Here is a 23326-nt window from a genome sequence, read left to right as displayed (position 1 = left end):
ACAGTGCTAGACCAAGAAAAGACCGACAAAGCATGAAGCAGAAGAAGGATGCAAGAGGGAAAAATATTACTCAGCAAATAAACCAACTATAAAGGTGTCGAATAGAGTCCAGCTCATTTTCAGTTCGTACCCCTAAGAGCTATTGTTGCTCTCTAAACCGATGTGATAGGAAAGGAGAGGGGAAATGAGAGCAGAACGACAAGCGATCATTAGAAAGGTGAGGTATCGAGCAACATGGCAGAATAACGATTTTGCGCAGTGTTTCTCGCCAACAATGACTTCAAATTTCAATGAAAAATATTAGGTGCAACGAAGTCTTTGATGTCTTCACCGCCCCAGGCATCCGTGGTCAAAAGGTCGAGTGACTGAGAAAGTAGCACGGACAATGATTGTGTCCGACCGAATGCAAGACCGTCCTTTTGAAATCAGCAGTCCCAGAGGGATAGCTAAACGAGGCGACAAGGCTGACTGGTGTATCTGTAAGTCTCCCGAGTCAGGATCTTTTGACGTCGCCAAGTCTTACTTGTTCAGTCTTCTCCGTGGGACCTAAGCACTTTGTGTATTTAATCTTGCCTTTTAAAAGGGGCTGCGATGAACAATGATAGGTCCGGTGCACGCCTGTCTTCCTATGCTTCTAGGCAGCATGCTGCTGCCTGCATATCATGCTCCATATCTGGGGGCTGACAGTGGCGCGCTCAGCCGCGTGCGCCGAGATACCATGCAACCCCCAGGTCAAAACCTGGGTTTGGTGTGGGGTCAGAGCTTTACATTCTTAAAATCTGTTATCCTCTTCAGCTTTTGCCCCCAGTCAATATGTGCCGTAAGCTGCCCAGGAAATTTGTAACTCCTCTTTTCTGAGTTTTTGATCGTCTTTTCTTGCATTCCGTCTTCTTCGCTACGTCAAGTTCTTTGGGAGAGACACAAACCACCACCGTCTCACGTCTCAGCGATGAGAACCAATTTCACAGACTGCAAAATTGGCTTCCTCTCCACGCCAGAGAAAAACATACCTTGGAGATATGAGGGTCCAATCCATGGCTTAAGCCATAACGTGAATAGAAGCGAGATTATTTCACTCGAAGGATGTCTTCAGCTCTGCGGCCACGGGACCGCCTTGTATTCCTGGTCAGACGCCTCCCAGACAATTTCAACTTGGGTGCTCCCTATCATTGGCATGATATTGCAGGCGCCCTTTGAAAGCAACGACTTCTGGGGCACAGTCTGGACTCTTTGCAGATGGGTGGGCTCGCCGATTGCTTCACTCTCGTATGTGCTCTGGAACATCAGAGTCACAGGCAAGTGTGCCTTGATGATCGATATGGCGGTGCCCTACCGTAAGCTGCCTGATGAGGACTCTGAGTTCGCCAAAGTTCGAGACTCGTTGTATATTTTGAGCGTCATGAATCAATTCAAAATGCATCCAAACATGCCGAGTGGCGTTGCGGAAAAGCTCTTGCGAATAGCGCTATTCAGCGACCAGCTCAAGCTCTCCCACAAAGAGAATGCAAAGACGTTGGAGAAGATGCGCCAAAAGCTCGCCAAAGACCTCCGAGAAACTCGTCGACGGGGTATCGTCCCGGTATTCATCTCACTTGGCTGGTTCTTTTTCTCATTGGCCATTTCTATCCAAGCCGGTAAGTTTTCCCAATTACGCAATTTGATTGCGGTGATATTGCTGGCACAGGGAATTTATGCTGATATGCGTTTAGCTTTTGGACAAATTGGAGAGAATGCCACGGCTCACAATTTAGCTCTGGGCCTTCTGTATGGCTGGATGCCAGTCTTGATTCTCTGTGGCATTGTTGACCGCAATCCGGTTGCAACGGATCAAGTTCGGCAAAAGTTTAACCGCCTGATTGATTCCACACGATTGGCTCTCCTTGATGATGAACTTCGAGAGCAGTATTTGCGCGATATTCCAGAAACAGATGAGGATTTCCGCTGGATTCCCAAACTGAGTGATTCCAAGAAGTTCAGCGAGGAATTTTTTGTCAGCTTTGCCGGTCAAGGGCGCGTTCGGTGTCACTATGGTGTTGCACATCCCATTTTATCCGGAATTGAAGCTTCCTTTGTTGCAGAATATGGTCGCAATTGGCTTCGTTACGAGGACGCTAGACAAGACCTAGTCCGTGGCAGGGAGCATCCTCAAGGCCTACACTCGTTTGATTTGAGAGAAATTTGGCAGATCCTTAGTGCTCTCTTCATCGTCGGAGGGACATGTGCGAGTGCATTTGCGATATCATTCCATACACCCACCTGGGGCCTTGGGTGTCGAAGTGGTGGATACATGATATTTTTCATGCTCTCTTTTTTGTCCTTTGTCCTGGAGATGCTCACGTGGTCGCTCTTTTATCCGTCGGGGCATCCAAAGAGTCTTACTAAACGCCGTGGGACTGATTATTCGCCCTCAATGACAAGGACCGATAGGGCCCGTGGCGGTCTTCGGCGTTGGTGGACGGATATGAGTCCTCGGGATCGCTTGCAATTTATTTTGCTAACACCTTTCGAATTTGGTAGTTTGATCTGGTTGCTGTACATCACCATTGCCCAAACATTTGGCATGTATCAGACTTGCAGGTGCATGAGCTCAAGCTGGACACCCATGGGAGGCTATATTGATTTCGCATATTCGAACTTTTATTGGTCTAAGGGTGTTCTCGAAGTGTGGGCCAATGCTACTGCCGTATCCTGTGCTATCATGGCTGTTGGCATTGCGTTCATTGTCAATGAATGGTGCACCCAGAGTCATATGAGCAGCGAGAACTATCAAAAGGCAATGAACGGGCTGCGAAGAACCCGGGCATGGAAACGACGTACACTATGGCTTAGCCATTTCCCCAATATGGTTATCGGCTGGGTAAAAAGGCTTTTCGTCAAGCCTTCAGGCGAGAATCAAGAAGGGTCAAGGCGAAGTTTGGTGTGGAGCGTTGAGGAGCCAAAGATTGAACAAGTCTCGCGTTCTGGCAGCGAAGGCGAAAATGATATGCTCGAAATGCCACTTCGTGCTCTCACCAGGTCATACACCTCTAGTTTTGAAGGCCCGAGAAGAAGCAATTCTGTTCTTGTATAGAAGAGCATGATATATTGCAACCTCTGATACAGTACAACATAGGGCGTTCTGCTATCCCTAGGCACTTCATTTCATTGCATGGGTATGTTGATAATACGGCGTTTAAACCCAGTGGCGGAGTTGTGTTGCATTGAGAACTTGGAAAGCGGATTGCACTCGTTTCCACTCATTTTGAACAACCCTATATTTATGTGCTATTTGTTGTTGAATTATTAGCGAAAATACGTTCCTGGCCGAAACTTTGAAGCATGGGTTCTGTGCTTAGGCACGTCCAAGCATGAATCCTTTAAAATAAGTTGTCACATCCTCCAAACCATTCATGTGGGTGACCAATCCAATATAGCCATCTGGCCGGACCACCACTAAAGCTCCGGTACTCTCAGCAACGCCTAATAGTTTGTGCCCAGCACCTCCAGCATCTCTAAACACCCGCATTGGCCAGTGAGTAGAAAACGGTGGAGGAAATTCGTCCGGAGACAAGCTCAAATGATCAGACGAATGAAGCAGAAATACGTCGATGAAGTAATTCTTATTAGTCGAGGGTACTGAGTCAGTGGTTATATCCTCATGACGGAATCGTTCCATGTGAAGCAGCGGCAGCCGGTTGAACAAACTCAGTGGAGACCGCGGAGAATTAAGAGATTCCGCCAAGGACTTGATCTGGGGCGAGAGAATCTGCGTTCCTCCAAAGATAAACAGATGAAATCTGCCATTGGATGGCAAGACGTCCAACAAACGCACGTGGGTCCCGTCAACATGGCGGATCAAATCAATTGGGAGCAATCGTTTTCCCGGCCTTAATGGCTCCAGTGCTTGATCATCAATCTCCGTCCGAATCAAAGGATCGACGATCAGACTGGCGGGATATTCATATCCGCATCCACTAGTGAACCCATGACCCTCTTCCCAGGTATCGCGGAGGTTGGAACTGTTCAAGCTGTCTTTTTCACCGAACTGACGCGCAAAACGGGCGTCAAACTCAATCAGCTGCTGGGCAATATGAAGTCGTTCCTGTTCGTAGGTGAGTAACAGTCTTGGGTCTGCAACGCGTTTCATCACAAGCGCCAGCTTCCACGTGAGATTGTATGCGTCGGAAATGCTCACGTTCATTCCTTGGCCTGCCTTGGGACTATGAGTGTGGCAAGCATCGCCGAGGAGGAAAACATGCTGCCGCGGGTCATGGAAATGGTGGACTACTCGCTGTCCCACGAGATAGCGGCTGATCCAAACAATATTGGTAACGTCCATTTTGTATGGATGGATCACCTTGTGGATATGTGATTGGACAATCTGAGTGAGCTTATATGCGCTGTTCTCATGCACAGATTCATGAAGGTTGGGACCTGGAGAACTGTTTGGGGCATGATCATCCGACGCTCCTTGACTATCACTACCTTCGCCAATCTGCAAAAAAATTCGAAGCCCTTCATCCTTACGAGGAATGAGCATGCAACCGCCGTGTGGGGTACGAATGGCGCAGCGTCTTCTATAATCAGGGAAGTTTGTATCCACGTACACGTCTGCGACCGCCCAGACATCTTCGCTGCCCCGAAAAGATGACTGCACCCCTGTTGCTTTGCGCGTGGCACTTCTTGCACCATCGGACCCAAGTATATATTTTGTCAGCCACGCTTCGATGGCCCCAGAAGCGTTATTCTTGATAAATGCAGTAAGGGGCCATTCGAAATTATTTTCATTGTACTCGTAATGAAGGAGCTCCATGAAACGGTGTATCTTCTGACCTTTTGATAGCAGATACTTTTCAAATGTGTCTTCGGTAATACCCTGGTCTGTATTGAATAGGTATTGATAAGGGGTTGCTGTTACGTACGCACCCGGTCAGCTTAGATTTGGAATTTAATATCAGCGTGACAGCCATGGCACTGACGGTGAATTACTTCGGCGCCTACAAAGGCCCGAACTAGGTTGCCAGCCTCATCATGGTTCCAGAAGGAGGTCTCAGTGAGCCGGTGACCCTTGCCATCAAGGCTATGAAGCAGATCCAGTGTCTGCAAGATCTCTTGCGTCCGGGGTTGGAAAGCTTGATAACAGCAGTATGGATTAGCAAAATGATGCAAGCTTATCAGAAGCATACAATAAAAGCTTTCCACAAACCACTTGCATGTCCTGTTTGTGTCCGTGTTGGACGCTTATCGATCAAACAAAAGTCGATACCATATCTCTGCAGGGTTGCTCCAGCCATGCATCCCGCGGGTCCAGCGCCGACGATGATAACGTCGGTACTCCGAGTTTGGAAGGCCGGAACCGGGGAGGATGTTTTGACAGTCATGGTTAATCAGGTACTTAATTCTCTCTAAATGGCGTTCGTTTTGTTCCCCAAATTTTTTGAAAGAAATCACTCGCTGAATTATTCTCATGAATATATAATAGAAACACTTACGCCCATCAAATCCCTTTAAATAATATTCCATCAGAGCTGACAAAATAAATTGGATTTCGCCATCTCACCCCTCGGTCTCGAGAGAACCCCGCAGTGGAAGTATTACAATGCATTAATATTACGAATCGAAAAGCCAGGGTGACACTTGGCGGGCCAATTTCAGTAATCGTCACTGCAAAATGCGAACGAATGACCCTTGACGAACAATTTCGAATAGTACGAAATTCCCAACCACAAACTCGCTGTGCTGAATTATGATGCTTGAATCAGCACTAATGTCGCAATCTTGATCTATTGCATTTATTTGTCTGGACAGAGGGCGATTAATTAAGTTGAATTTTGATACTAGGGAGAGCCATATTAGTAGTTTCCATCACTCAATTTGCAGCACTTACGGAGTATGAAATAAGCTCACGGATACGCTATTTTAGATGTCGGCTCGGTACTCCATACTCCACAGCACCGAGGGACGATCGCGGGAGGCGGGAGGCGTGCATGATGATTCATTTCAGGATTGGCAATTGAAGAACAGGACAGGGTTCGGAGTCGCCCGTCGTCTTGGCATGTTGGGGAAATGGTTGTTCGGAGGTGGCCGCGAGGGAAGGGACAAGTGGGGAAACGGAGGTGGCCGGGGTAAAGGGGAAGGGTCGTGCCGCCCCGGAAAATGACAACAACAAATATTCTGCGCAAGAGGTCAACATAAAGACTATCAAAGAAACCTAAGAAATGTCATGGGAAAGTTTGGATAGTCTGATGGTGAAGTCACGGAATCAGAAAACAAAGAAAGACCGGTGGTGAAGACGAACCACTTCCTAGGTTTTCCATCTTGTAATAGATCAAAGCTTGTACGCTTAGTCCCCGAGTCAATTGACATCCCGTAAAGGTTCAACGTAAACTTTGTGCCTGAACACGTTCTGCAAGTTTACCTGTTCTTGGCAGGTTAGAGGATGAGCAATGAACAAGAAACGGAGAATGACAAGACCTTGGACGAGCCAGAGCCGGGTTGTAGTAGACAAGATGGGAATCCAGATACGCACGAAGACCAAAGGCCCAAGGTCTCAGTCAATGACCTGTCGTCCATCCCAAATGGCGGTTTGAGAGCCTGGTTCCAGGTGGTTGGTACATTCTTCATCTTCTTCAATACGTGGTAAGTCCATATACCTTATGAATGCGCGTTGCAGAACATTGTGTATCTAATGATGCATCCAGGGGAATTCTTAACACGTTCGGGGCTTACCAGACATATTATGAAACGGGAGAGCTCTTCGTCTCGTCATCGTCCAACATTTCATGGATTGGTTCTGTGCAGTCCTCTTTACTTTTGATCCTGGGACTCGCGACTGGCCCTCTCTACGATGCTGGCTATTTCCACGTGTTGCTATACAGTGGTTCCTTGTTTATACTGTTGGGACAAATGATGACCAGCATATGTCATGAATATTACCAAACGCTTCTCGCGCAAGGCTTCTGCATCGGCATTGGAGTCGGTCTCATTTTCATTCCTGGGGTCGCTCTGCTGTCGACATATTTTGAGTCTAAACTCGCCCTCGCAAATGGCGTCGCAGCCGCAGGTAGCGGCCTAGGTGAGTGACCCTACGATCTATTCGGGGTTTGAAGCTTTTGCTAATCCATGATCACACGCTCTCAGGGGGGATCTTGTATCCAATTATTTTCCATCGACTTTCTCGCCAGATTGGGTTTGGCTGGACGGTTCGTGCAATTGGCCTTGTCATCCTCGTCACGCTGCTCATTCCGCTGTTGGTCTTCAGAGTTCGAGTTCTTCCTCCCAACAAGAGAAAAGTGCTGGATCTGCCGGCCTTCAAAGAACCCGCCTATGTCTCCTTTGTCCTGGGAGGACTCCTCACCTTCATCTCCCTCAACATTCCGTTTTTCTACATCCAATACTTTGCCATTACCAAAAAGATCGCCGCCGATGAAATGGGATTCTATCTTCTTTCCATAATCACAACTGGATCCGTCTTTGGACGGGTGTTCCCCAATATCTTCGCCACACGTATTGGCCCATTTAATATTGTCTTCTCGTGCACTATCATCTGTGGCGCGTTGATGTTTGCACTTGTCAATCTATCCAGTCTAGCTGGGATTGTGGTGATTTCTCTGCTCTATGGGTTTTTCTCTGGGGCATTTGTCTCACTGCCACCCACGTGCTTTGTGCGACTGTCGCCTGATAGAAGCCATGTCGGGACTCGAATGGGTATGGGCTATGCGGTCATGACTGTGGGAAACCTGATCGGCACTCCAGTAGCAGGCACAATTCTGCAGAATCAAGGATTCAATACAATGTGGATATTTGGCGGCATCATGTCCATTGCAGGAGGTTTGACTATGATGATTAGCCGAAATATTCAAGTCGGGTGGAAGCTGTGGGTAAGTCAGTAAAATCTAGATGTGTATATATATATATTTTCTCATTTGCATTCTTGGAGATTCAATCAACATCACTTGTCACAGTGATTGGCCTAGTATATCATTTTGGAGTTAGCAATGGAGTGCACATCCTAGAATCCTTGATGTTGGATTCCAGGACGAGACAGTCAAGCTCCAAGTCTCGCCTAGCTCCCGTCCATTAATAAAATAGCTTGAGCCCTGACGGCAACTTTGCAGAGAACCTCCACTTTGCGCCACCAGATTATCATCACCTTATCCATCATAATGGAACATCTACGACTCTACGAGTGAGGAAATAATGAACACCAATTGTAATTGACGTACTGTCTTCAAAGAAATTAGTTCAGCTGGTTGTACCTTGCCAATTGCGACTCACTTAGACCTGGATCATTGTGAATTTCAGGCGTCGTGAGAATTGACACTCGATTTTCCCCAGATCACTCGTTCCTATAAAGCTCGAAAATGAGCAATCAGGCCCACGCAAAAGAAGCGAAGATGTATACAGTCTTCAAAGGCTCATATACAGGCGTAATCATCAAAGAGGAGCTCACCATCCCTGAGCTCCAGCAAGACGAGGTTCTCGTGAAGATCACACATAGTGGACTTTGCGCCACAGATGAGCTTTTTCGAAACGATCCTGTAGCGCTTGGTCATGAAGGCAAGTTCTCCTGATAAGCAAGTCATATAGTCGAGCATAATTTCTAGTGAATCAGAGGCTTCGACTATGAATATCAGTTACATTCTAATATTCAAGTTAATTTTCTATTTCTCTCTCAGCTTTCTGTGCGAATCAAGTCTTTTGCTGCCTAGTTGACAATTTACGTTTACAAACTGAACTCAAAAGACAAATGAAGTTAGAAGAGAAATAAGTGACAATAAAAGCTAACAATAGCACAAAAATCTCCATAGGAGCCGGCCACGCCATAGCCCTTGGCCCGGACGTACGTACTGTTGAAATGTAAACCTTTTGTTTCGTTTCGAAATCTTGCATCTGCTCCGTCGACTCATTATATCTCACAGCGGCGACGCCGTAGCATTTGGCCTTCAGCACTCTTCCTGCGGGTCCTGTGCGCAATGTTTGTCCGGAAACGACAACTACTGCCCCTTGCGACGACTTCAAGGCTTCGACGATCCTGATCTAGGCTCCTTTTCTACGCATGCCATTGTCAAGGCTTCATTTCTATTTCGGATTGAAGGGCCTATGGATCTTCGACATGCCGCGCCACTCATCTGTGCAGGAGCTACTGTTTTTGGACCCATGTGCGTGTATGACGTGCGGCCAGAACACCGCGTTGGGATCATTGGTTTTGGCGGGCTAGGACATTTGGCTGTTCAATTTGCTGCAAAGGTGGGTTGTGAGGTTGTAGTTTTCTCCAGGACGGACGCGAAGAAGAAAGAGGCCATGGAGATGGGAGCCACGGAGTTTGTTGTCACACAGATTGAACGAAGTTTGGAAATTCTCGAGGGCAGGAAAAGAGGAATTGATCATTTGTTTCTCACGAGCAGTGTATTGGTTGATGACTGGGATTTGTGAGTGCATCTTTACAAGAGAAGCTGGGCTTGAAATAATAACATGACAGTCTCCTCAACCTACTGAATCCCGGCGGAGCTGTCCATCTTTTGACTGCGTCACCGGGAAGTGATTTGGTGATGCCATACACCACGATTGTCCGGCAGGGGCTGAAGATCCAGGGTTCGCTGATTGCTCCACGACATGCGGTGAGAAAAATGCTGGACTTTGCTCTTTGGCATAGTATTCGACCCGTGGTTCAGGAGTGGCCCATGACGATCGAAGGGATTACAGAGGCCATGGAAACGTTGAAGCTGGGGAAGGTACGGTATCGTGCGGTGCTTGTCAATGACACTTGATTTGACTTGATATGCCAATTTTCAATTTCCGGCTTAGTACATGCTGTGTTGATGCATAGTCAAGTTGGCCTTCAGGGCTGTGTAATTGGGTCTTGTAAATGAAAGTCATATTAACAATTCTTAATAAAAATCATCTCTCTGCGTATACTGAGTATTTTAAGCCTTCTTCTCATGGCGCAACGTTTGTCCATGTTCCATTCACCAGAAATAAAAATAGAATAAGAAGAGATCCTCCAGATATTTAAACGGCAAGATTACCACTGAGACCGAGAAGGAGATTAAAAAGGCTGGGGTCTCGTCAAGCATCCTCGAGGCTTAACCTCGACCATAAAAAGGAACTCGCAGCCATCAAGCAACTCTCCAAGCGGCCAGTCACGATCCTGTCGAACCACCTTCAACACTTCCAACGGCTCCGTATGGTCGACAAAAAACTGAGTATCAACGGACGAGATCGCTCCACTTGTATCCTTCTGATCGAAAAGACTGCCGCACAGCTTCGCGTCCCTGACATAAATGATAGGAGAAAGATTCATTATTGCCTGCGCATACGCCTGTATAAAGCCGGGAGACACAGAGCTTATATTTCCTTTGAGCCATTTAGCTCCAAACTTCAAATTATCGTAATCTAGAATGAGACCTTACCCGTAAATGCTCTTGCACCAGCAAGGCAGGCAGCTGGGTGAGAGCTCATAATACCAAACACCGCGTCGCCGTCTTCCCGAAGAAATTCCAGAAGATGCCGTGCCAGTCCTTGCTCCCGGAAATCGGCATGTACGACAAGCTGCGTCACCCAGCATACTACCTTATTTTGCCAGCGCCAGCGACACGCAAATGCATTGCCAGCTAGACGGTCATCCAGGGTAACTCTCACATAGCAGCAATCGTATGCATTATTAGGCAGATACTGATCTCGCAGCCGGCTCTTGCTTAGCTTTACATGACTTCCTATAATTTCATTGGTAAGGAATAAGTTTAGATCTAGGGAAATGCAGGGCCGGCCGCTGACCTGGTTTGGGTGTGGGATTTGAGTTTGATGGATCCTTTCCCCACACGCCGTAGTGTTCATTAAATAGCTTCGCTGCTCCTTCTAGAATATCATCTGTGATTTCAGACCCTCTGAATTTCTCAAAAACTTGTTTCGCCATGATGATTGTCTGCGTCTTTTGTTTTGTGTGACGTCTTAGATTAATGTGTTGTGGGATTTTCAGGAAATGTGAAGTTTGCACACGTGGTCACCTGAGACTTTAAGGGTACAGCAAGAGAGAAAAGAATTCCACTCGCTCTAGTTGAAATGGCAATAGCTAGACGAATAGGAGGATCGAGGAGGGGTAGTAGGTTTTCATACCGGCCTAGGATGTTCTTGTAGGCTGTGGAGATATATTAACTTATCATGGGTCAACCGCAATGCTAAATGCAAACTGCAAGGCACGGCCTCAGAGAGAAGCCTATAATGCTTATATTGATATTTATTTGGCCAGCCGAGGCTGAATAGGATTATACACTGTCGTGGGCACCTTAGATGGAGAATATAGAATAACATACTTTGGGCCAATGAAGAAAGACAAGGAAGATGAAGTGCTCCTGCCGTTTAGAGATTTGTCTAATGTGGGTATTCATCGCGTCTATTCTCGGCGTAATATTCCCTTGAGTTCATTACTCCAGACATTATCTACGAATTACGTGGATTACTCTTTCACTGTATAGATTACTTGCTAGACAACAGCTTACCCTGCCGTTTTGGCACATATATATTCTTCCTTTCCGTCTGCTATCTCTCGTCTTTCACTGGTTGGCGGTTCCCATAAACTCCTGCCAATATCGTTTTTTCTCACTATATTCATCAGATTCCAATAATGAGACGCGACCTGAGCTTCTAAAGCAACGCCACTCAGGAACAGAACATTTTATGCGGTCAAAATTATAACAACAACATATAACACCTCGAATCGTCAACAGAACTTGATCTCGTCTCATCGAGGAATTTAAGCTCTTCCATATGTCCAATACAATAGACACAGCATAATTCCTCGAAAAGAATTGTGCGCGTGATATCACTGCACTCAAACGGGGCCGGTTTTATAGGTTACTTTAGCAGAAGGTATGATTATTTATTGTTCATTATAATGCTTGCCAAACTAACAACTTACGTAGACGATTTAGTACAACCCTACATAACTAACCCTCACAACGCTAGCTCAGCTATTGCTGCGCCAATTTCTCCATTTCACTTCAGAAATGGCGATTCTATTAGTCAAAACAGTATGAGGAAGGAGCCAGCAAATGAGCTAGATTGTTCTGTGGAATGGTGGCAAAAGAAACAATGTCCGCCACCGATTCTAAATCTCTTGCAAGCTTACATGCAACAGAGATTGTATCGCAGCACACGGAATAAATTTCTGCGGAATAATTCTGTTCTCTTATTGTCACGAACATCAGAAAAGAGACTCCTGCTCAAAAAGGAGCTCTTATGGATAGTTTTCTGCAAAATCTTCCAGCAAAATTTGCTCAAGATTCGTTAAAATCAAAGAACCTGCAGCATACCTGCTACGATTTCCATCATCTATGTTCGACTCTAATGGAAACCTCAAATCCACCAAAGGACTAGACAATGAAACAAACCTTTACTCGATCATCTGAGGACGGATGGCGGTGATGCCGGGGTGCTCCTGTGTCAGGACAAACACGCAATGTCCAAGGGCAAAGCTTCTTGGTGATACAGCCTTGAAGATCTAAAGCTAATTGCCAAGTCGATTGTATATTACGACGAGGCACTGGAAAAATATCTGCCCAAGAACCGTAGAGACGCTTTATGGTGCACCTCAAGCGTTGCCATGGAGGGCATCAGTGCCCTCTATCCAAATGAGCAAGAACAAAAAACTTCTGAAAGAGTTTTTGGCATTCTGGATAGCGCCGAAACGATAGAGGATCTGGTCAACCTATTATCCCCTTCAAGGCATGTCCGATGGAATCTACGAAACTCCTTCTTTCCGCGTGGGACTATTGACTTCCACGCCGTCACCACAAGTGTTGTCCGCGGTGAAAGCGGCACAATGGGTTATTTTCGCTGTAGCTTTCGTTAAGCTCTCAAAGATATGCCCATTTGCGCGTAAACCGCGTTCTCATCAGAGCCAGCGACCCTGGTAGAACTCCGGGACGGCATCATGTCGACCCTAAGCAGACTCGGGTTATCTCTGCGATATGCTCTCTCTGAGTCAAGGGAACATGACATGTCACGGCATGTAAATCTTTAGTTTTCCAAGACACTGTTTCAACTGAGGACACAAATATCTCTGGCATATCTCCTGTCCAAATGGTCATCTGTACAATGGCAGGAAAATTGAAACGCAATACAATCCTGGACTAGAAAACTAGATAGAGCTGTCACCTGCGTTCTACTTTGTAGAGAGGTAAAACTAAACAAATCATGCTTTTCTACTGTTTACTATTATTTACTTTTGTGATTTATTGTTTGATCACCCATAAATAGGCTGGTTAATCAAGGGTGCTGTTTTAAATTTTTGAGGATAATGCCTCAGCGCAGCGAATACAGACGACTCCGGCAGTACGGCATAGCTGAAAGCCTGCAATCCGCATGGTAATATATTTCTTTTGCCCCGGCTGAACGGATGAAAAATATATCTACAGGTCTTGTATATATAGTATGGAGAATGCCTTGCCAGTGCTTTTCGTTATTGTTCTTTAGTTCCTATCGTTATCGTACTTTAATTCCTATCATTATTATACTTTTGTTCTTATCATTTACCATATTCAATTCTTTCACTAGAATCACTACATTATACTTTACTTATTAGTATCATTATTCATGGTCCATGTAATCATGTCCAAGGACTCGAGGGAATAGTTGCTAGTTGGTAGTGGATAGTTGATAGCTCGCTGCTCAAAGACAAACATTCTCGCTCCGCCAGAACTAATGATCCCTTAACATGTAGATATAGACCCATTTCAAGCTTTCTCCGTCTGAGCCAAGCTGGTTTCCGGCAAAAAATCAGACGCTGCTATCCGGGGGGTGAGGGGGATACATTCCTTGTCCTGGTCCCTGGATCTTGGACTTGACATTGTCGCTGGACTTGACGTTGTCGCTGGACCTGATCACATCACCTCGTCTGAGGTGGCAACTGAGTCGCTGAGTCGCTGACAACTAGAAATATCTTATTTTACTACATGCATCTACGGTAATGCACCGCTGCGGTCAGCTTTCCTGCTCCAGAACTCCTGCTTCTGCTCCTCCTTCTGAGGTATAGGTGGATACCACTGTGCCACTGTACCAGCCACGCGGTCACACGGTCACACCCTTTCGAGGATTATCAAATCAAGTTAAGGTAGATACTAGAATTCTGGATAGTATTGGACCTATTAGTTGTCCTAGGGTCTGCTGCCTGCGGTTTAGTATGGACTTTGGAAGACTGGATGAAATACGGGGATTAACATCTGTTACCGTGAGTCTAATCGCTCGGAGAGTCAGAGCTTACTTTTTGGTTTGGTCAATAGCCTCAATTCAACAAGATGAAGGGGTTGAAGGGCGGGGTCCGATTACATTGAGTTGCTTGGATTAGATATTTAAAAGCGTCGTATACCCTGGATCGTAGGCTCGTTGCGAGACAGATCCGAGAAGAAACGATACACTGGCTTTCAATATAGTCTTAAAATGACAAAAAATGTTGCGAGTGGAGTGATATGTTGATATGTTTATTGAATTGTTGATAAGGGATGCAGTCACTAACACTCCCAGACCTTAATAACTATAAACCATAAGTGCAATTGCACACTGTAAAAGGGAAGCCACAACTGACCGAATGTCGTCGATAAAAAAGAAAGAAAAAGAAGAGCTAAAGAGAAAAGCGAAGAAAGGAAAGAAAGAAACAAATCGACAAACTCCCCTCTGGCCATTCGCCGCACGTCCTTGCCCAACGTAGTCACCCCCGCGAAGTTGGAAAATCAGGTAAAATTTATAAGATAAAGATGCAACTCACAGAAAATCAAGACCATAAAGTAGAGACCAGTGAATTGCAAATCAAAACAAAAACAAAAACTTCGTAAAGGATTGAAAAGAAATTGGAAACCATGGGCAGAGTGCAGTGTAGCAGAATTGACTACCTGTGAGTAGCGAGACAAGCTGGTCGCATTGTCCCAATCACTGGTTGGATTCTGGGAGAGCAAGGAGGCCAAAAAACACTCCTGCGCCTCCAATAACAGCGGATGTGAAAGCAGTGAGCGCGTGAGTCAGAAAGCTCCGGCGCCAAGTGTGGGTAGTCTTTCTTCTCTTGGGGGCCCGCTCAGGAGCAGGTTGATGAGTTTGCACTGATTGATCGGCGGATGACGACGTTTGGGTACCACCATTCAAGGGAACAAATATCTCAATGTCTGAAAATGAAAGAGGAAAGTCTCGTGGTTGCGCATCTTGCATCACAGAATCCTGTGAGGACAATGAGCCACCATGATTGAGAAGAGAATCCTCGCCAACTGATTCTGAAATCTGATCAGCCTTCCGCTTAGTCTTGGGAGGCGAAGGATAATTGACAATGTCTTTGATTGAGATGCGGTTAGGGGTCTCCTTCTCGAGATGGTACGCAGCTGTATGCTCGGTCTGGGTACCGGCAGCAGCTGATGGATAAGTCGCCCCCTGAACCTCATCTTTCTCCGTCTCCCAGAGACCTCTTTCAAGCTTAGATTCATCGTACATTCTAATCAGCCGAGGATCGCGGGTAATGAATTGTCTCTCATTCAGTGACTGAGGCAGTAGTTCTTCCTTCACAGAAGAGATAGCATTGCTGTCTGCTTGCGCGCCAGATAAACTAATATCCCCATTACCATTTTCAGTGCTTGGAGTCTGATGCACGAGACTTCCAATAGTCATTCGGGAGATGGTCTGATTTGTGGGAGTGGCCGCTCTCTCGGGATGAGCGCTCAGAAATTCCGGAAGGGTAGTGATGTCTTTCATTGGCCTCTTCGCAAAGCCCGACCATCTCTGCCGACTTGAGTTGGGTAAATTTACCTCATTCGGGTAAAATGAATTTTGATAAGCCATTTCGGCAATTTCAGCAGCGGAGGGAAGCCAAGAATCTGCCTCCGAGTCTGAATGCTGTTTGGGCAAGCGCGGGTCCATTAATCCCGGAGAGGGAAGAGGGGAGCATGCAGCCTTCATCTTAGGGGAAGGAATTGAAGACACGGGTGTCATTCGCTGCGGAAGGTCATCAACTGAGTATCCAGGGCTATCTTTGATGTTATCGGCGTTGAGTTGAAGATCTGGCTCAGGAGAATGCTCAGGAGAGTAGCCAGGGCTATCAGACTCTTTATAATTGAATTCTTGAGCGTTGTCCTGACCCTCTGGCTCTGGGGAATAGCCCGGGCTCAACCGTTCCGACAAATAGTCCTGAATGGCAGACTTTGGCGATGGTTCTGGAGAGTACCCGGGGCTCTCTTGAGATTCCATTTGCCCGTATAGAGCCGTGGACCAGCTCGGATGATTATTGTCATAAAACGCATCCTCCTCATTGGATTGCTGACGCTGGGGTGTTTCATACCCAGTCATCATCTTTTTGGGCGTAGCAGCTTCTAGAGCGGACATGCTATCTTCCACAACCATGTCACTACTTTGGCGGGACGCTTCTTCGGAGATACTTCCGGCATGGGGACCGGGCACTTCTCCAGTACTCGCCGGAGACTGCGGAGTTATTTTCTTCCCCCCTTTGTCTTCTAGATCCAATTCTTCCGGAGCGAATTCTGGAGAGTCGAATCGGGTATGAGTGCCCCCCAATGGAGTGGACCGAAGCGTCTTCCTTTCTGCAGAAGTGGTAACATCCATCTCGATTGTTGGTTCTGCGGAATCTTCTATCACCGAATCATCATATTCTGAATCGCTTACTTCGGGAACCCTAATGCCTCTTCGAGTAACTTTTGAACTGGCAATCAAGGTCACTTCTTGCTCAGAGTCAGAGCTAGCATCTGGCACGATGAATACTGCTGGCGAGCCTTTTCTAGTTGGAGACGAGGATGATTCTGGAGTGGGTGGTCTACATGTTTTGTCAGATTATATTTGATCAAATCAACACGTACATGAACTTACTGCCACTTGGACCAGTCAATATTTACTTGAACCTCGCGAGCATTAAACGTTTCTAGTTGACCATCGATTAGCCTCACTTCTTCGACGCTGTGATATTAAATTCAAATTAAACGTACGGTTGCCACGGCTCACGGCAGTTCCAAACCTCAGCTTGTCGCCATTTTTGAGCGGAAATGAAATATGTCGTCCTAGTGGCATCCCGTTGACGGCGGTTCCATGCATCGAACCGGAATCCTTGACATAGACGGCCGACTTGAATATTTTCGTCAGCAATCCAACTAGGCAAAATATTTTGAAGATTAAAAGGGCAGTACAATATTGCAATAATTCAGGCTTGTTTGAAGTCAAACATACAGAAGATGGGGGAATGATATATAGTTTAGCATGGTCTCGCGACATCACCGGGCTCTCGAACAATCCATTATCCTTTGCCGCCAGAAGGTTCTTTGTGGAGCTCTTGGAGCAGCGACCAAGGCGAGCTTCGGTGCGCTCTGGGTCAAGGTTGATGACCCTCTCAGGGAAGTCATCCTCGAAGGAAATAGGGGTCAAAGTGACGGAAACTATATCCAAGTAAACCTGTCAGCATAGATTCTCAGGATGCGGGATCTTTTAGTCGTGGGGGGGGGAGTGGGTAGGGCGCATAACCAACCTTGTTTATCGCCCATTCTATTGAATATGCCTTGGAGGGACAGCTGATGTATGATAGAACAACTGATAAGAAGAGGACGTGAGCAGTGTAAATGCCGTCGACTGGCGAGCAAGCCGTATCGAAAGCGGGGCGAGGGGTGATGGTTCTTAAAACACACAGATGTCTGACAATGGTCGTCTGTGTGCGTGATATAGAAGATTGCGAGACGTGACGGAATCAATATGAGAGATGTAGAATGCGATTCACGGAAACAGGTGAAGGTGTTTCGCTCCTGCCGTCACAGTGGAGAAGCGTGAGAGCTGGCCTCTCACAAACCAGCCCGGCACGAGACAGGTGCTGACAGTGCAAGAAGGAGCTCCTTGTGTGGCTGAAGGCACCTACTTTTCCTGCGAATGAGCCACCAAAGAAATTTCTGAGTATATTAGAATATTCCTTAGAGCAAATAATTTGTTAAAGAAGGATAGGGTGCATCTGACCAGGTTCCTTACAAGAGCACGATCGGAGGTGATGAGGTGAGGTTAATGGAGCGTGAAGGGGGGTGGGGAAGATTCCGTTGTGGAGGGGCAGTGCTACACTGTGCAGAGGTCCAGGCAAAAGCGGGACACAATGAGAGCAATGAATAAAAGAATTATTGAATTAGAGACTACGACCAGGGAAAGGGGTGTTTGGTTGACAATAGGGCCAAAGCTATTGACAAAGCCAAGAAACTTTGCTTATTGTCAGTTTAGCTGGCTGGATTTCACAGATAATAACGGAGACCTGGCAATCACTGCGGTTGATAGAGACTATTATCAACTTCCTTTATTATAACTCGAGCAATAATCTTCCTATCGCAATATATTTCTTTATCCATTGCATGCATATCCTTAGCTATGAATTGCAGTGCATTTGGTCCTCTCTAAGGATGCGGGGCATTTGGTACTTACTTGGCTTATCGTATCAGCTTCCCTGGCTTCCACTTAAGCGAGACCACTCGGAGGGTCTGGATAAATTCCCTCCTGATAAGCACCCGAACACCTTTGGGGCCTCCGGGGCTCGCCATCTGCCTCTACCAATCATAGCGAAAGAGTCCCCCGAGCTTTACCAGTTAGCTTCGGCATCTCGGACTAAGGCTTGCTTTGACTTTCACCAACACCAAGTCCTACTTCTCAGCATGCGAATAACTTGATTCATATTAAACAATTATATTATGAAGGGGAAAAAAAAAAATCTTTCTTGAAAGAAACGGTAAATCGTTATTGATCATGCGTGAGGTAATATCAATATCTTAAGGTCGTGTTCATATCCAAGCCTAGCTTGCCTTATGCCCCCGTCTATTGCATCGACGCCGTAATAGTTCTCCAAACATTTGGTGCTGAGATCCAAGTTCTTCGCCCGCGAATTATTATCCATGTGAAAAGAGAAATTTGAAGAAGACGATGGAAAAAGGGAGGAAATGAAGAATAAAGGAAATTGCACGGTGTATGATTACGATGCAACCAGTACTCATAAATGGATCATGGCGTGTGCGATCGATGCACAAAGAACCGGAAAAATAATTAAGGGAAAAAAAATAAAAAAAAAGACGCCCCCAAATGACATGGGTGATAGAGCTCATTCAAGGACCAAATCGACTTCGTCGTACTCGCCCTCGACTCACAGTACCAATGTCAATGCGTTTCATCTCTTCGCTCAGAGCTGCCATGCTTGGATCTTGCTGCTCGAGTCCACTAAGCGGCAGCTTAGCCGGCAGTGGAGGGATACCTCCAGGAGAGCTATGCACGCTGCTGCCATATCCACTGTATCGAGGGCTCGAATCATAGCCATAATTCTCGCGCTCGCGTAGGGGATAGCCCGACACGGCACTTCGTGGTTGCGAGCGCGGGGTAGTGTTCACCGTAGGCACAATAGGGCTGGAAGCCGGATGCGTGGGAGACTTTCCGCTGCCATTTTGCAATCGATATCGGCTGACGCTAGGCGGGGTAAATGGATCCTTAGGATGTGAATACACTGGCCCGGCAATCGAATGCGGGCGTGTTTCGCGAAGAGGTCGACGAACGGCGGGAAGCATTGGCTGCGCTCCATGAGGGCTTGGCCGTGACCGAGGTGCAGGTTCTGCAACCTTTTTGGGGGTCTTTGCCTCTGGTTCAGGAGCCCACGTGTGGGTCGGAAGATGATCTGAAGGATCAATGACCCTTCCGTCATGTCCAATCAGTGTCCCATCATCACGCATTGGTTCCAAGGAAGGATCGGCAGAGTGGTACTGTGATGACAGATTGAGACTGGAAGAGCTTGCTTTGGGGTTTAGTATATCGTAAGAATCCGGTGAGAATGGCGCGCCCGACAGCCGTCTCTCAGGAGACCGAACTTCAGGGTGTGGGCTGACCGATTTCCGAGTTGGTCTCTGCTGGAGACCAGGGCTCACGCTCACCCTCTGGGCAACAGGGCTGACAGCTCGAGGTTTGACAAGAGGTGCAACCGCAGCCGCAGGCGTACGCTCTTGTCTTCCGGCGCGTTCCTCTGTATTCACAGGGTACGGAAGTGATAACATCTCCTCCTCATATTCATCATGGACGCTAGGTTGGTGATCGTAGGTAGGCGGGGGCCGGGAATCAACAATCGGTTCCATTCGTTCCGGTTGCACATGGCTCATTCGCCTCTCATGCACCATACGGTCTGACACCTCGTCTGCAACGCTAGGATCATAGCCAGGTACCAAGCTTGGGGGCATGCCAAAGGGAACTTCTGTCCCTGGCGATGGGAGCATCACTTCTCCCGACACACGCCTGTGTGAGCGACTGTAATTGCTACGAGAAGGCGTCGAGACTTCAAATTGTTGAGCCTCAACTCCTGACAAAGGAACCACAGCTTGAGTAGCCGCTGAGAATTGTTGGTGTTGCGGCTGCTCTGCAATGCTCTCATAGCTTGGTAAGTCGACAGACTTCATTCTTGGAATATTCAGCGGCGCTGGTGGTATTGCATAGTCGTATCCAACCCGAGCGACTGAAGCGCGGCTCTTATGAGCTGGAGGTGGGGGAGGTGGCCCATCATCGACTTCGGGAAGCGCAACTCGTGCGGACGGCATCATTGAAGCCTGAATTGGCGCTGGCAAACCATTATAAATCGATTCTGCGGACTGATGACGGGGGTGATTATCATAATAAGTGCTCGCCCGAGGCGGAATCGATCGAGGTGGGGGAAGTTGAGATACTTGATTCGCAGTAGCATACCGTTCAGGTGCTCCCAATAGTGGCATTACTGGTGGAGCAGAGTGAGGGGGTGCTCCAGCATAATCATTGGCGACAATCTCGTGAGCAGTCGGTGCTATGTTATGAGTAGCACCGTAAACCGGCTGCGAAACAGTCTCGAGAACAGGAGCTGATGGTGTCGGTACGACAATGTGAGCCGGCTCTTGCGTTGATTGAACTGGCCTCCTGGTATCCCCAACCCCAGCATCGTACGGATCAAAACGATTGTATCCGTGCCCGGAAGCGCGAGGAGCCGAATAAGGAGCGTGAGTCGCGCTTTCCTCCGGCAAATAGGATTCATAGCTTGCCGGTTCAGCGTAAAGGACGGGTTTTTGGGGCGCGGGAGCTGGGATCCCCTGACTTCGAGCAGTCGGAGGCTCTCGAGCCCCGAGTGCTGCTCGCTGGTACGCTGCCGCGTGTCGTTCGTATGGATTTGGCGCTGGCGGGCCGGCAGCCATGCGCTCCGGAGGATAAGCTTGTCTATGGGCATTTTGACTAAGCGCAGGCGGAAGTGTCCTTGCTGTCGCTGAAGGCGGCACAGACGCCTGCGGTGGGATCAATGGCACTGTCGAAGCTGAGGCTGTGCCGGTAGGATCAGTCGGAAGCGGTCTACGTCTCACAGGTTTCAGCTGTCGTGGCCCAGCCAAGGCGGTCTTTTCGGCAGGATCTGCGTCCGCTTTTGCGACTTCTCTCTGCTTCTCGCTCACTTTGGCTTCCTTCTGTCTTGTATCGTAATATGTCAACTCGATCCGAATTTCTCCGGCATACTTTCCTCTGTAAGTGAGAGTATGCCATAGGTCATTCTGGCCACCGCCAGGAATCACGACAGCTTCCAAAGAAACCCAGGCTTCCCCAATCAACTCGGTCTTTTTGTCATCATTGAAGACGGACACTTTGAGTTGGTTATAATCCGGGGAGTCATGCACCGTGAACCGGAGTTCTTGATCCCTGTGGTCACAGTTTCAGAAAATGTCTAACCAAAAGTGATGAGGAAAGATATAAAGAGCTTACCATCTAGGAGTTTGACCACCACGTTTATCTGTCTCGGTTTTCTTAGCTTCTTTCCCTAGCCGTGCTGCGCAGTATGGATCCTGTTTGCCCATAGTTCGGCGATTAGGTAGATTTTTCGCCTTATCGACAATGATCACGAGCGTGCCAATCTCGGGACCGTCGACAGTCATGTCGGAAAAGATCCCGGATGTGTGCATGCTGGCCATTGGGGCCCTGGAGAACTTGGTCGCCATGGCGAAAATAACCAGCTGAAATCAGCCGGCTCCAGACTCGAAGGTCCTCTTGCTTATTGATTGTTCAGCCTGTGCCTGAGAGTCATCAGCTACTGATCATTGCAGGTCAACAAAATGACTGCATACTTGCTCAAATCCAATGTTGCAAGCTGCGTTGGACAAATGTCAACACAGCAATTCGTTCTACCTCGTGGAGCGGTGAGTCGAACCGCAAAAGCGGGAGAAGTCGCAATGGGTCGAGCAAGAGTTGGTGAAGAAATGATCTTCAAGATCGATTTCATTTAGGAGGTGGGGTCCCGTTCTGGTGGGAAAATGGAATCTGGTAAAGGCGTTAAATTGGGGAGGCTGAACTGGGTCAGGGCTATGGCGTCGGAACAGGTATCGCGGAAGGATTATCGCGAGGCTGGGGATCCTTTCGCTAACCCTTATCGCGTTAGCCACAGAAGGTAATCATAGTCAGCCACTAACCCTGTTATGTATGTCATTGTGGCGTCATGCCCTCTGATTGGTCCATTCATCAGTACCTGCGTCCTCCCGAGGCTCCCACACCAACTTTGACCAGTTGCCTTGGCCTTGATTGAGGCGGTGCGAAGGATTCGTGCCTGATCTCTTTGGTTTACAAGACAGGTAATTCGAGCACTTTTATCCGCCAAGCGTATCCTGAAAGTCGTCATTTTCCCCTTCAGACGTGAAGATAATTTCCAAGGTATTATTGTGCGATCTGAGAATCTTGAGCTTTGCCATGTACCGGATACTACACTCCACAATGCCGGCATTCGTTATGAGTTTAGAGCGGTATTGTATCACTTGTCGGGCATATATTTCAGCCCAGCGTAATTGTGGAGAATTTGTTGAAAGAAATTGAAAATGGAAAAATAGCCAGGACAGAGTTGTCCAATGAATGGATAAAGTGGTGGTGGATCACAAGAAGGCAGCAGCCTTACGGCGAATGCGAATGGGGCCGCTGACATGCTGGGCATGAACGGTGGGGCCCAGGACTTCTCCTCTCTGCAGGATCTCCACCTGGCCAAGATCCCTGAGCTTCCACGTCAATTCTCGTATGTCCGGCATTGTATCTCGCCATTCAGACGCGCCAAGCTCTCTAAGTTCTTCCGCAGAGAGATGCCTAGCCACCTCTGAGGGGCATATGGTTTTTGGAGGTGGCCTCTTTGACAAAAGTGCCTCTAAATGCAGCGACAGTATCTCATCTTTGCCTTTGCTGTGGTTTGGCATAATATGACAGGTATGACTGAGATAGATGTAGTTTATTGTCAATTGTTGATGTTCTTGGAGGTACAAATGTAGGAGTAAGAGTTCAGGATTGTCCCGATGGGTGAGTCGGAGGATTGAGATGCCGATAGTTTGATTGATAA

General features: G+C 47.4%; 9 protein-coding genes across 9 annotated transcripts; 4 read left to right on the top strand and 5 right to left on the bottom strand.

Moving 5' to 3' along the window:
* The first annotated feature begins 537 nt into the window (after positions 1 to 537).
* L228DRAFT_251540 (hypothetical protein) lies at positions 538 to 1107 on the top strand. The gene has a single exon (XM_018333578.1). It carries the CDS (start codon positions 599 to 601, stop codon positions 842 to 844), a length of 246 nt encoding a protein of 81 aa, XP_018184550.1. The 5' UTR covers positions 538 to 598; the 3' UTR covers positions 845 to 1107.
* Positions 777 to 3201, top strand: L228DRAFT_51955 (hypothetical protein). Its single transcript, XM_018336672.1, has 2 exons — positions 777 to 1634; positions 1710 to 3201. The coding sequence occupies exons 1-2, from the start codon at positions 950 to 952 to the stop codon at positions 3068 to 3070; spliced, it is 2046 nt and encodes a 681-aa protein (XP_018184549.1). The 5' UTR covers positions 777 to 949; the 3' UTR covers positions 3071 to 3201.
* L228DRAFT_257285 (hypothetical protein) lies at positions 2973 to 5457 on the bottom strand. Its single transcript, XM_018333969.1, has 3 exons — positions 5186 to 5457; positions 4959 to 5111; positions 2973 to 4890 (listed from the first exon to the last, which is right to left on the bottom strand). Exons 1-3 carry the CDS (start codon positions 5358 to 5360, stop codon positions 3332 to 3334), a joined length of 1887 nt encoding a protein of 628 aa, XP_018184548.1. The 5' UTR covers positions 5361 to 5457; the 3' UTR covers positions 2973 to 3331.
* A 961-nt stretch (positions 5458 to 6418) lies between these two features.
* Positions 6419 to 7871, top strand: L228DRAFT_254551 (MFS general substrate transporter; the record flags this gene model as incomplete). The annotated part of the gene is made up of 3 exons (XM_018333836.1): positions 6419 to 6618; positions 6681 to 7054; positions 7120 to 7871. 3 exons carry the CDS (start codon positions 6419 to 6421, stop codon positions 7869 to 7871), a joined length of 1326 nt encoding a protein of 441 aa, XP_018184547.1.
* Positions 7872 to 8375: 504 nt separating this feature from the next.
* L228DRAFT_234639 (alcohol dehydrogenase) lies at positions 8376 to 9749 on the top strand (the record flags this gene model as incomplete). Its single annotated transcript, XM_018330670.1, has 4 exons — positions 8376 to 8542; positions 8773 to 8838; positions 8901 to 9410; positions 9461 to 9749. 4 exons carry the CDS (start codon positions 8376 to 8378, stop codon positions 9747 to 9749), a joined length of 1032 nt encoding a protein of 343 aa, XP_018184546.1.
* An 87-nt stretch (positions 9750 to 9836) lies between these two features.
* Positions 9837 to 10905, bottom strand: L228DRAFT_264112 (hypothetical protein). Its single transcript, XM_018334547.1, has 3 exons — positions 10756 to 10905; positions 10392 to 10694; positions 9837 to 10335 (listed from the first exon to the last, which is right to left on the bottom strand). Exons 1-3 carry the CDS (start codon positions 10892 to 10894, stop codon positions 10028 to 10030), a joined length of 750 nt encoding a protein of 249 aa, XP_018184545.1. The 5' UTR covers positions 10895 to 10905; the 3' UTR covers positions 9837 to 10027.
* A 3533-nt stretch (positions 10906 to 14438) lies between these two features.
* On the bottom strand, positions 14439 to 14779 carry L228DRAFT_51883 (hypothetical protein). The gene has a single exon (XM_018336671.1). It carries the CDS (start codon positions 14655 to 14657, stop codon positions 14487 to 14489), a length of 171 nt encoding a protein of 56 aa, XP_018184544.1. The 5' UTR covers positions 14658 to 14779; the 3' UTR covers positions 14439 to 14486.
* On the bottom strand, positions 14439 to 17938 carry L228DRAFT_264111 (hypothetical protein). Its single transcript, XM_018334546.1, has 5 exons — positions 17483 to 17938; positions 17188 to 17393; positions 16950 to 17085; positions 16834 to 16885; positions 14439 to 16780 (listed from the first exon to the last, which is right to left on the bottom strand). Exons 1-5 carry the CDS (start codon positions 17496 to 17498, stop codon positions 14902 to 14904), a joined length of 2289 nt encoding a protein of 762 aa, XP_018184543.1. The 5' UTR covers positions 17499 to 17938; the 3' UTR covers positions 14439 to 14901.
* A 769-nt stretch (positions 17939 to 18707) lies between these two features.
* Positions 18708 to 22338, bottom strand: L228DRAFT_251533 (hypothetical protein). Its single transcript, XM_018333577.1, has 3 exons — positions 22080 to 22338; positions 21721 to 22028; positions 18708 to 21657 (listed from the first exon to the last, which is right to left on the bottom strand). The coding sequence occupies exons 2-3, from the start codon at positions 21924 to 21926 to the stop codon at positions 19080 to 19082; spliced, it is 2784 nt and encodes a 927-aa protein (XP_018184542.1). The 5' UTR covers positions 21927 to 22028; positions 22080 to 22338; the 3' UTR covers positions 18708 to 19079.
* Positions 22339 to 23326: the final 988 nt, after the last annotated feature.

Source organism: Xylona heveae, assembly GCF_001619985.1.
Source record: "Xylona heveae TC161 unplaced genomic scaffold L228scaffold_15, whole genome shotgun sequence".
NCBI classification, from domain to species: Eukaryota; Fungi; Ascomycota; class Xylonomycetes; order Xylonales; family Xylonaceae; genus Xylona; species Xylona heveae.
Note: the sequence above shows the minus strand (reverse complement) of the source record. Positions and strands in the feature narration are given on the sequence as shown.